General features: G+C 44.8%; 1 protein-coding gene and 1 long non-coding RNA gene across 3 annotated transcripts in view; one reads left to right on the top strand and one right to left on the bottom strand.

Annotated features, from left to right (window-relative positions):
• The window catches only part of LOC138664828 (uncharacterized), a 617,141-nt gene that overhangs the window by 179,357 nt on the left and 424,829 nt on the right, over window positions 1-12,955 (bottom strand). The gene's annotated exons all lie outside the window — the stretch shown is intronic.
• GHDC (GH3 domain containing) overlaps window positions 637-12,955 on the top strand; it is a 76,749-nt gene continuing 64,430 nt past the window's right edge. The window contains exons 1-5 of one of the 2 annotated variants that reach the window (XM_069751806.1): window positions 637-685; window positions 4,544-4,809; window positions 7,772-7,968; window positions 11,674-12,277; window positions 12,416-12,605. In XM_069751806.1, the coding sequence (XP_069607907.1) occupies window positions 4,548-4,809; window positions 7,772-7,968; window positions 11,674-12,277; window positions 12,416-12,605 (1,253 nt within the window). In that variant the 5' untranslated portion in view covers window positions 637-685; window positions 4,544-4,547. Of the gene's footprint in view, window positions 686-3,828; window positions 3,963-4,543; window positions 4,810-7,771; window positions 7,969-11,673; window positions 12,278-12,415; window positions 12,606-12,955 lie in introns of those variants that run through there. The other variant, XM_069751805.1, reaches the window with a different exon arrangement.

The following is a 12,955-nucleotide window of genomic DNA, read 5'->3' as shown; positions in this document are numbered from 1 at the left end:
CAATACCAGATTCAGCCTATTGGCAGGAGTGGTGCTGTTTATGGAAATAAAAACAGACAAGGCAACAAATGATCAATGTGAGTTTTGCTGGAATAGATTGTCATTTGCAGGTAATGCAAGTGACTAATTACTGTCATTGTAGATTAGAAGACCTAGAAAATACTGAGACTACTCCTGTCTGATGGAACAACTTCCCCTTGGTCTTAAGCGTTTATCACGTGGAAACATGGCTTTAAACTTTGTTCTTTTCCACCAGAATTATTCCCCTTTATTATTTCACTGCCATTTTCTTTTCTCCCGACGTCATCGCTGTTTACTTGTTAGTAGCTGACAGGCGAGGACACCTAGTGGCCATGATGGGAAATACAATAAAACCAGCGCTGCTACAGTTTTTACATATATACTGCTGTTAAAAAAAGCCTACAGTTACTGAGCTCTGCTAAGAATATAGAAACCCGCAGCTCTGGCGGCATCATTAAAAACAGCTGCTTCCTGATCTGCCAGCAACCAACATGGCGCCTCATTTCTGTTTACGAAGCTTAGCCTACAGGTCACGAGGGCACCTTGCCATCAACAATCATGGCTCCCTGTGTACCATGTTATCCTAGCAGTCATTGGCTGCAGGCTGAAGCACGTGATTAGGAGGGGCGGGGTTTTCCGTCTTCTCAATATTTTGAACCTGGAAGTAAGTGATATTATTATTATTATTGTGCCGGAGGGTGGGCGCCTGACTGCCGGCATCAGCAGTGTGAGGGCGCAGCCATTGGGGAACAGACCACGGTGTCGCTCTGCAGTGAATTGTGATGAAAACTATATTTTACATAAACATTGCGAATGTAGGGAGTGCGCCCCCCACAGCCCGCCCTGTTGGAGGTCCCCACATTCTGGGGGTCACATTTGGTTGTTGGCATAATGCGCCAGGCATAGTGCCATGTGTGTAGTAGGTGCGGAGCGGGCGGCCCGGGTTCCTCGTCACGGTCCATGTACCGGATGGAATAAATATGACAAGATGTTATTAGATTGGGCGGTTACACAGCGGTGGCACATCTGGGGCCTGGTTTAGAGGTCCAGGATATATCAGACTCCTTTTAGAGGCTAGGGACATGTCCAGGGTGAGGTATAGGAGTCCATGGCATATCAGGCTCCTCTTAGGCCGGTTTCACACTAGCGTTTTCCTGATCTGCGGACTTCCTCCGTGAAGCCCCGCCCTCGGCCGCACCTCCACCGCTAGCTCCGCCTACTGCATGCGGCCTGCGTACCTATCTTTAACATTAGGTACACAGGTCGTGCCGCTGTATGCGGACGCTTCCGCGTGCGTCGTTTTGACGATGCGGAGAAAAAAAATTGCTACAAGCTGCGTCCTACGCTGGTCGCCGCATCGTCAAAACGACGCATGCGGAAGCATCCGCATCTAGCGGCACGACCTGTGTACCTAATGTTATAGATAGGTACGCAGGCCGCGTGCATAAGTAGGCAGAGCTAGTGGACAAGGGCGGGGCTTCACGGAGGAAGTCCGCAGATCAGGTAAACGCTAGTGTGAAACTAGCCTTAGTCTGTGGCAGGAACTGACATATTCAACTGCTATGGCCGCTGCACTTTCCTCTTCCCCCAGTATTATCAGTCGTTTCTCTTCCTCCTCCATGGAGGTGAAGTCTGGGAGGAGATCATACAGCCTCTTGAAGTGAGTGTCCCTCACTGCGGAGTATTTGGGGCACCTCAGCAGGAAGTGGACCTCATCCTCCTCGGCCTCCTGGGGGCACTGCTGGTAGAGTCTGCTCTCTCGAGGCTTGTAGTTCTGTCAGTGCCGCCCGGAATTCGATGAGTAGGCTGTGGGCGCTCAGTCTGTATCGGCTCAGGATCTGTCGATCTTTGGGGTTTTCTAGTTTCTCTACACACGGGGCCAGTTTGTACTCCCTCTGTAGGTTCTGGTATATCGTCAGCTTCAGGGATTTGTTTATTTCGTTCATCCAGATGCTGAGATATTCCTCTTTGACTTTGTGTACCATCTTCCGGATTTCACCTTTTTTAGGCCATGTAGGTTGATGGCTTGGTCAGACTGGCTTTGGGTACTTTTTGTTGGGAGGCTTCCTGGTGTAGGAAGGCTTTGTGATGATAGGAGCTGGGACTGCTACTTTGTAGATGAGCCTTGAATGACAGCGCCTTCTTCTGGATTGGGAGGTGTAGTGGGAATCTGCCCAGCTCTGGTCGGCAGGCGCTGTTTGATGTGATCTGATGGACTTGGAGAAGATGCTTGTAGAACTCTAGGTGGAATATTTCAGTCGGCCCAGCATCCCAGTTTGGGTTTGAAACTGGGCCACAGACCTCACTGCCATACAGAAGGATTGGGGCAATGATAGAGTCAAAGATTTTTAGCCAGACGGTTACTGGTGCCTTGAGATGGTACAGACACCTTCTGATGGCATAAAAGGCTTTGGATGCCTTGTCTTTTAGTAACTCTATGGCTTGCTTGAAGCTCCCTGACTGGTTGAGTTCTAGGCCCAGGTAGGTGTACCTGTTGGTTCCTGTAAGTGGGCGTTGTCTATCATAAAGGTAGGATGGCCAGTAGGTTTCTGCTTTCTTTTCTGGAACACCATGATATTAGTTTTCTTCTGGTTGATTGGCAGTGCCCATGTGCTGCTGAAGGTCTCTAGGATTTTCAGATGATCTTGGAGGCCTTTCTCAGTTGGTGATAACAGCACAAGGTCATCCGCATACAGCAGAAATTCCACCTGGATGTCATGGAGGGTGAGTCCTTGTGTTAAGGAGGACTCTAGGGCCACCGCCAGCTCATTGATGTTGATGTTAAAGAGCGTTGGGCTGAGGCTGCAGCCCTGTCTCACTCCTCGGCTCTGTTGGAAATAGGCTGTCTTCCTTACCATTGACCCTCACACTGCAAATGTTCTCAGTGTTGGAGCTTCGGATGACATCATATGTTTTGCCTCCTATTCCGCTCCCCAGCAGTTTTAGGAATACTCCTGGGTGCCACATTGAGTTGAAGGCCTTCTTGAAGTCCACAAAACTAGCGTATATCTTCCCATTCTTTGTATTGTGGACGTGGCTCTTGATGAGGCTGTGCAGAGTGTAGATGTGGTCAGTGGTGCAGTGGTTTAGCATGAACCCTGCTTGGCTCTTGCTGAGGACGTTGTGCTCAGTGAGGAAGGTGAGGATCCTCTTATTCAGGATGCAGTTGAAGAGTTTACCCAGGTTGCTGCTGACACATATACCCCGGTAGTTTGCTGGGTTGTCCCCGTTTTTGTGTATAGGGTTTATGAGGCCTTGGTTCCAGTTTTTGGGGAAGCAGCCGGCCTGCAGTACGATATTAAAGGGAACCTGTCACCCCGTTTTTTCAGTATGAGATAAAAATATTTTTAAATAAGGCCTGAGCTGTGCGTTACTATAAGTGTATTTTGCGTACCCTGATTCCCCACCTATGCTGCCGAAATAACTTACCAAAGTCGCCGTTTTCGCCTGTCAATCAGGTTGGTCAGGTCATATGGGCGTGGCGACATCGCTGTTTCTTCCCCCAGATCTTGCATATATTTCCGTTGGTGGTGTAGTGGTTTGCGCATGCCCATCTTCTGAATCCACTGGGCAGGAGAAGAAAAAACGCGCGATCGGCGCCATTTCCCTGGTGATCTGTGGGGGCGGCCATCTTCCTGAGGCCGCGCGTGTGCATATGGAGTCCTCTGCTGCCCGTGGCTTTAGGAAAATGGCCGCGGGATGCCGCGCGTGCGCAGATGGAGATCGCGGCGGCCATTTTCCTGAAGCCGAGTTCGCATCTCTTTTATTGTGCCCACATTTTTTAATTGTTTTAATTATTATACTGCTGTCATTTGTATCAATAAAGACATTTTTAATATTATCTCTACTGGCTGGGAACTTTTTATGGTTTTCCATAGTGTTGACTCCTGCACATGCGTCGGAGCTTCGGACAGAAGGACACATTTCTGGTTATAGTATAGGTATTATTTTTTATATTTTTCATCGTTTATTACAACTTAGCATGCTTCTGATGCCTAAAAATAAACATCATATAGATGACAATGCAAATGAAAACTTGTCCTTTTTTTTTTTTCAAAATATCAAAATCAGATTGTTTTTTTTCTACAATCGTGTTAACACAGTCTTGTAGACACCTAATACTGGTGTCACCATTGCTACATTGACATAACACCTACGAGAGCTCAAGACCCCGGCTGTAGTAGGTGTGGAATTCCTACCAACGGCATAAATCCACAGTCACACTATCAATATTTGGTCGGTATTTTACCTCAGTATCTGTAATCCAAAACCAGGAGGGGAACTATCCAAGGAATCCACGTCACTACTTCTGTATTTATCACCCATTCCTGGTTTTTGACTTACAAATACTGAGGTAAAATGTTGACCAAATACTGAACATGTGCACAGGGCCTAATGTGGGCTTTCACTTTTTTAAAATTTTTTCCTACAAATCCGAGGCTCGCCTCTTCACAGGATATCAGTTTCAGGATGTGAAGTCTCCCATATACATTTCCACGACTAAGACAGTTTTACTTTTTAGGACAATGTATCCCTTGCTAATTGCCGCAGTGACCTGTGTGAGTCTCCTTCTACTTCTCCTATATCACGGTAAGAGAGTAAATCGATGGATGTCTGACCTGACGTCCCGGTGGGGACTAACGTCTCTGTCCAGGGAGAAACACAGAGAGAACCTGGAGCGGGACACTTGTAATGCTCGGGATATACAGGAGAAACTGCTTTTGGAAACCTTAGAAAAGCATCAAAACACGGAGTATGGTCTCAAGTACAATTTCCAAAACTTACGAGGTAAGTACAGTCAAAGCCCCAAGATATTCCAGCTAACTACTAAGTTGATGGGTATCTGCCATCTTTTCATTTGAGCAACTCCAATCACACTGATTAAAGTAGTCAAATATCTACTATTCTCAGTTATATAGATAATATACTGTATACAGCCATTGGAATTAAAGGGATATTCCACCTTGCACATTTATGGCATAATGTACAGTAGATAGGCGTCACTTCGATGGGATCTGCATCTGTCCTGCGAATGGGCTGCATCGCTCACCTGCTTTCAGTGAAGAGGTGGTCACAGTTCTCATACAAATCAATAGGAATTTCACCTCTCCAGTGACAGCAGCACGTTCCATGGTCCTATTTCCAACATAGATACAATGATTTCCATTTACTACGGTATACATTTATGACTTGTGCTGTGGATATCCATAACAGCCAGTTAGTAACATACCTTTTAAAGGGAATTTGTCACCCCGGGACATATGTGACCTATTAATATGGGCATACAGGTGATAGAAATGTTACCCTAGTCCTACCTGTATGTCACATATTAATTAGGTCTTGTTGTGGAGAAATGTTATATTCTGTCTTTGGTAATGATTTCTTCCTGGCTCCGGGGCGTGAGGTGCCCGGGAAAAATCCCTGCCCCCTGTCCTCATTGTAATACTACCCCCTCCCATCAGCGTCGGTTATGGCCCCGGAATTCTGCGACTAATCAATTTATGAGCTGCAATATTGCTGTAAGTATTGAATAATAACAAGATACTTGATGTTTTTTGATCAAAGAGCTCAAAAGCCATCCAACTACATCAAGATGTACCTAATTATTATAGATGGGCCCTAAACACTACTGTCCTACCTCTTCCTTTCCCAATGTATCTCAAGTTTGGGCACCTCAGTGGTCACCACTGTTCTTTTGCGGTCCTGGGCTCAAATCCCACCAAAGACAACATCTCCAAGGAGTTTGTATGTTCTCACAATGTTTGCATGGGCTTCCTCCCACACTCCAAAGACACACTGATAGGGAATTTAGATTGTGAGCCCCTATGGGGACAGCAATGACGATATCTGTAAGGTGCTGTGGAATATACAGTAATGGTGCTGTATAAGTAAGCATAAGAATATAAATAAATAATGTTACATCAGGTTGATGGAGGAAACCTAAAGAATGTCATGTCCAGAACTTTTTGGGGGGAAAGTGGGTGAAGCATGACCAAAAGCACTGTTACACTAATACTACCAAGGCCTACAGTGTAGACCAAAAGTTTGGACACACCTTCTCATTTAAAGATTTTTCTGTATTTTCATGACTATGAAAATCAAAACTATGAATTAACACATGTGGAATTATATACTTAACAAAAAAGTGTGAAACAACTGAAATTATGTCTTATATTCTAGGCTCTTCAAAGTAGCCACCTTTTGCTTTGATGACTGCTTTGCACACTCTTGGCATTCTCTTGATGAGCTTCAAGAGGTAGGTGGGAATGGTTTTCACTTCACAGGTGTGCCCTGTCAGGTGTAATAAGTGGGATTTCTTGTCTTATAAATGAGGTTGGGGCCATCACTTGTGCTGTGCAGAAGTCTGGTGGATACACAGCTGATAGTCCTACTGAATAGACTGTTAAAATTAGTATCATGGCAAGAAAAAAGCAGCTAAGTAAAGAAAAGCGAGTGGCCATCATTACTTTAAGAAATGAAGGTCAGTCAGTCCGAAAAATTGGGAACACTTTGAAAGTGTCCCCAAGTGCAGTGGCAAAAACCATCAAGCGCTACAAAGAAACTGGCTCACATGAGGACCACCCCAGGAAAGGAAGACCAAGAGTCACCTCTGCTTCTGAGGATAAGTTTATCCGAGTCACCAGCCTCAGAAATCGCAGGTTAACAGCAGCTCAGATTAGAGACCAGGTCAATGCCACACAGAGTTCTAGCAGCAGGCACATCTCTACAACAACTGTTAAGAAGATACTTTGTGCAGCAGGCCTTCATGGTAAAATAGCTGCTAAGAAACCACTGCTAAGGACAAGCAACAAGCAGAAGAGACTTGTTTGGGCTAAATAACACAAGGAATGGACATTAGACCAGTGGAAATCTGTGCTTTGATCTGATGAGTCCAAATTTGAGATCTTTGGTCCAACCACCGTGTCTTTGTGCGACGCAGAAAAGGTGAACAGATGGACTCTACATGCCTGGTTCCCACCGTGAAGCATGGAGGAGGAGGTGTGATGGTGTGGGGGTGCTTTGCTGCTGACACTGTTGGGGATTTTTTGAAAATTGAAGGCATACTGAACCAGCATGGCTACCACAGCATCTTGCAGCGGCATGCTATTCCATCCGGTTTGCGTTTAGTTGGACCATCGTTTATTTTTCAACAGGACAATGACCCCAAACACACCTCCAGGCTGTGTAAGGACTATTTGACCGAGAAGGAGAGTGATTGGGTGCTATGCCAGATGACCTGGCCTCCACAGTCACCAGACCTGAACCCAATCGAGATGGTTTGGGGTGAGCTGGACCGCAGAGTGAAGGCAAAAGGGCCAACAAGTGCTAAGCATCTCTGGGAACTTCTTCAAGATTGTTGGAAGACCTTCCCGGTGACTACCTCTTGAAGCTCATCAAGAGAATGCCAAGAGTGTGCAAAGCAGTCATCAAAGCAAAAGGTGGCTACTTTGAATAACCTAGAATATAACACATAATTTGAGTTGTTTCACACTTTTTTGTTAAGTACGGTATATAATTCCACATGTGTTAATTCATAGTTTTGATGCCTTCAGTGTGAATATACAATTTTCATAGCCATGAAAACACAGAAAAATCTTTAAATGAGAAGCTGTGTCCAAACTTTTGGTCTGTACTGTATGTATGAGGCACCAACTGAGGAGGTGACATAGATTTTGTGGGGTTTGAGGTTTTTTATTTTTCTTTTATTAATCACATTTGGTAAAACAATGCTGTAATTTCATCTTTGTAGATGTGTCCTCATTTCAGAAGCAGCACCCTCTGACTCAATACACAGATTATAAAGACTATCTACAGCGCACATCACAGGGAGAAGAAAACGTACTGGTTCAGGGAAGACCCTCAGCCTTGGTGGCAACTGCAGGGACTTCTGGAAACCGTTCCATGGTCCCTATCAGTCATAAGAGTGCAGCCGAACGTTTCCATCAGGTATCCTCCATGCATATTTCTAGCCATGTGTTCTTGTCGTCTGGCCCTGTGACTATATTGGGAAGCTTTGATTGTCTCATATGTGATGTACCTCTGTAGTGATGGAGAGATGCGGTTACAGAATGTTTTTATTTAATATATTTTTGATTAAAAGTCTATTTATAGTAATTTGGCAGTCGTTGGACAAAATAGCAGTAGATAGGCTGTCCCAAAAATAGATATGAAATACTGTTGGTTTGCTCTACAATCAAGTAAGGTACTGATAGGTCATAATGGATGCACGCTTTATGCAGTCAAGGCATACAGGTTCTTAAAGGCGTTGTCAACTCCTATTTATTAAAAAAAAAAAAAAAAAAATAAGACATTGCAGACTTGACTACCAATCATCTGCCACTCCTCTTCTGGCACTGCCAGGGGGTCCCCTCTAGTGTCATACTCCAGAAAGGTCAGATGCAGCTAATCATTGCTATATAGCTCATGACTACTGCAGGTAGTCATTGGCTGCTGCATCTCCATGTCTGGAATAGGATATACAGTATACGAGTGGACAACCCCTTTAAAAGTATGCATTCAGATGACTTTTTTTCAAGGAGGTCTCCATCTACAAGTGCTAAATTAGAATATCATCAAAAAGTTAATTTATTTCAGTTCTTCAATGCAAAAAGTGAAACTAATGTATTATATAGAGTTATTACAAACAGAGTGATCTATTTCAAGTGTTTATTCCTGTTAATGTTGATGATTATGGCTTACAGCCAATGAAAATCCAAAAGTTATTATCTCAGTAAATTAGAATAATTAACAAAAACAGCTACCTAGGCTTCCTAAGTGTTTAAAAAAGGTCCCTTAGTCTGTTTCAGTAGGCTCTGCAATCATGGGGAAGACTGCTGACTAGTGTTGAGCGATACCGTCCGATACTTGAAAGTATCGGTATCGGATAGTATCGGCCGATACCCGAAAAGTATCGGATATCGCCGATCCCGATACCAATACAAGTCAATGGGACACCAAGTATCGGAAGGTATCCTGATGGTTCCCAGGGTCTGAAGGAGAGGAAACTATCACCAGGTTTGGTCGATAAGAGATACAGCCATCACCTTTCTGGCCTGATATAGAGCATTCTATAATGCTGTATATCTGCCCCCAACCCAACCTGCAAGAGAAGAAAATAACTTTTATTATATTCACCTGCGGGGTGGTCCGGTCTGATGGGCGTCTCTGGTCTTGGTCCGGTGCCTCCCATCTTCTTATTATCCCCGCCTTCCTGCTTGCTTCGTGTGGATGACACTTCCCTTCATCATCCACACAGTCTCTTCGGCACAGCGCTCCTTCACAGGCGTACTTCTCTGCCCTGTCGAGGGCATAGCAAAGTACTGCAGTGGGCATGCGCCTGGGCTCTTTGATCTTCCCCAGCACCTGCGCACTGCAGTACTTTGCTCTGCCCTCAGTAAGGCAGAGAAGTGCGCAGGAGCACAGTGCTGAGGAGACTCGTCATCCCCACGAAGCAAGCAGGAGGGCAGCATCGCTAGAAGAAGGGAGTCGCCGGACCAAGAAGAGCGACATCCATCGGACCGGACCGCCCTGCAGGTGAGTATAATAAAATTTATTTTTCTTCTCTTGCAGGTCGGGTTGGGGACAGATATACAGCATTATAGAATACTGTATATAAGCCCTGATAGGCGATGGCCGTATCTATTATCAGCCAAACCTGGTGACAGGTTCCCTTTAAAATATTAAGAAAATGCTATTCAAACATTTGGGGGAGATTCACAAGGTGTTGACTGCTGCTGGAGTCATTGCTTCAAGAGCCACCACACACAGACGTATCCAGGACATGGGTTACAAGTGTCGCATTCCTTGTGTCAAGCCACTTATCCAACAGACAATGCCAGAAGCATCTTACCTGGGCCAAGGAGAAAGAACTGGACTGTTGCTCAGTGGTTCAAGGTGTTGTTTTCAGATGAAAGTAAATTTGCAAACAATGCAAGCTGCTTGAGGTCTAGTGTGAAGTTTCCACAATCAGTGGTGGTTTGGGGAGCAGTGTCATCTGCTGGTGTAGGTCCACTGTGTTTTATCAAGACAAAAGTCAGCGTAGCCATCTACCAGGAAATTTTAAAGTGAATCTGTCACCCCAAAAACGGCCTATAAACGAAGGCCACCGGCATCAGGGGCTTATCTACAGCATTCTGTAATGCTGTAGATAAGCCCCCGATGTATCCTGAAAGATAAGAAAAACAGGTTATATTATGCTCACCCAGGGGCGGTCCCGGTTCTGTTCGGGTCCGATGTGAGTCGTGGTCCGGCGCCTCCCATCTTCAGTCAATGACATCCTCTTCTTCTACTCTTGTTGCGGCTCCTGCGCAGGCGTACTTTGTCTGCCCTGTTGAGGGCAGAGCAAAATACTGCAGTGCGCAGGTGCCGGGAAAGGTCAGAGAGGCCCAGCACCTGCGCACTGCAGTATTTTGCTTTGCCCTCAACAGGGCAGAGAAAGAACGCCTGCGCAGGAGCCGCAACAAGAAGAGGACGTCAGCGTATGAAGATGGGAGGCGCCGGACCTCGACTCCCATCGGACCCAAACAGAACTGGGACTGCCCCTGGGTGAGTATAATATAACCTGTTTTTCTTATCTTTTAGGATACATCGGGGGCTTTCTGTAATGCTGTAGATAAGCCCCTGATGCCGGTAGCCTTTGTTTATAGGCCGTTTTTTGGGTGACAGATTCCCTTTAAAATTTCCTGGTAGATGGCTGCGCTGACTTTTGTCTTGATAAAACACAGTGGACCTACACCAGCAGATGACCCTGCTCCCAAAACCACCACTGATTGTGGAAACTTCACACTAGCCCTAGATTTTGGGGTGACAGATTCCCTTTAAAGCACTTCATGCTTCCCTCAGCCGACAAGCTTTTTGGAGATGGAAATTTCATTCTCCAGCAGGACTTGGCACCTATCCATGCTGCCAAAAGTACCAATACCTGGTTTAAAAACAACAGTATCACTGTGCTTGATTGGTCAGCAAACTCGCCTGACCTTAACCCCATAGAGAATCTATGGGGTATTGTCAAGAGGAAGATGAGAGACCCCAGACCCAACAATGCAGAGGAGCTGAAGGCTGCTATCAAAGCAACCTGGGCTTCCATAACACCTCAGCAGTGCCACAGGCTGATCACCTCCATGCCATGCTGCATTGATGCAGTAATAGATAGAAAAGGAGCCCCGACAGATACATTTCAGTAGGCCAACATTTTGGATTTTAAAATCATTTTTCAAGCTGGTGTTATAAAGTATTAAAATTTACTGAGATAATGACTTGAGTTTTCATTGGCTGTAAGCCATAATCATCAACATTAACAGAAATAAACACTTGATATAGATCGCTCTGTTTGTAATGACTCTATATAATACGAGTTTCCCTTTTTGTATTGAAGAACTGAAACAAATTAAATTTTTGGTGATTTTCTAATTTAGTGAGAAGCACCTGTATATTGTGTACCTGTTCCCGCCGTGCTTGCCTTCTGTTTCATTGTTAGGTCTCTTTAGTACAGGCCACTTTTTTAACTTAGTAGATTCTGTAAATAATATTATGGAGCCCCCAAAGTTAATCCTAAAACTCAGGTGTTAAAGTACTTGTTGAGAATCTGCCATACTTTGTTACATAGTCACTACTTTCAGTGTGTCCTTTCTAATCTGGTGTCTCATATCCTAGGGTACAGCTGTATATCTGGAAATCATTAATAATACCTTCCCCGGAGCTTTGGAAAAAGGGTTTAAGTTCACATTTCCACCCATTGCCGCCCACTCTGATGCTGGGATTCCTATTATTCCATGTCCTTCTACCTTCTCCTCAAGTTTTCTGAAGGACTTTTCCTGTCCTCCAGTACCGGTCCATCCCACCATGTCTTACCATGAGATACTTTATACTAAGCTGCTCTTCTCGCTCAGGGATCCAGATATAAATATGCTTGAAGCCAACTTTTTCTGGCTCCTTCGTTATATGTTCTCCATTTTGGAGGATTCTTGGGAGTCTCTGGTTACTGATATTCAGAAAGGACGCCTGAGTACAGAACTCAAAGTTCCTCTAGAGATCAGAAAGCAAATAGAAGACATGCTTGTCCCTGATGCACTCCGAGCTTCAGAGCTGCGCTCTCAACTCCAAAAAGGATTTAATGGGATTGTGAAGAGATTATGGCCCAAGTTACAGGTGATCCTAGCCATGGAAAGTGGAGGCAGTGACTTGGATCATCAGATTCTTCAGGACGGAGTATGTCACGGGATTCCAGTTTATTCACCGATATATTGTACCGCAGAAGGTATTGGATTCACGTTCACCTGCTACTTCTCATCTATCCTAATGTACAGTATTTTTAATGCTTTATTGTCTCATTCTCTGTTCTTTTATTATTTTTTTCTAGTATTGTGTCACTGTACTAATATCTCTTCTTTGTAAGGTCTAAATGGAGTAAATATTTGGCCTAGAGAAGATGTCCCACGGTACGTCCTGTGCCCCCGATCTGTATTCTTTGAGTTCATACCTGTGGACATTAGTGATCAGGAGCAGCCAACCACATTGTGTATACAAGACGTGAGTGCAGACAACGCCTATGAGTTGGTTATCACAAACAGAAATGGACTGTACAGGTGAGTACGCAGCTTTCAACATCCTTTATTGGATTAAGACCTTCAAGCTTGTTTAGCGAATTGCATGTCTTAAGAATTGTACCTCTACACAATTTTCTGTGGACATCTGCAAAGTCTTCTGTGTTGATAGTAGGTCACTTTCTTAATGCAAGTCTGAGACTCCGAACGAGGCTTACATTAAGAAAGGAGCATACGACGTGTCGTCCATAATCTTTGCCATTGAAGGCTGCTGAGGGACATGCCAGATCACTTGCCTCCTCAATCAGTGGCCATGTTTATGACAAGAACATGGAGTAGTTGGAGGACTGGCTACTGACTCGTAAGTGTCACTGATCTGCTGATAACTGTAT

Source organism: Ranitomeya imitator, chromosome 2 (assembly GCF_032444005.1).
Source record: "Ranitomeya imitator isolate aRanImi1 chromosome 2, aRanImi1.pri, whole genome shotgun sequence".
Taxonomy (NCBI): Eukaryota; Metazoa; Chordata; class Amphibia; order Anura; family Dendrobatidae; genus Ranitomeya; species Ranitomeya imitator.
Note: the sequence above shows the minus strand (reverse complement) of the source record. Positions and strands in the feature narration are given on the sequence as shown.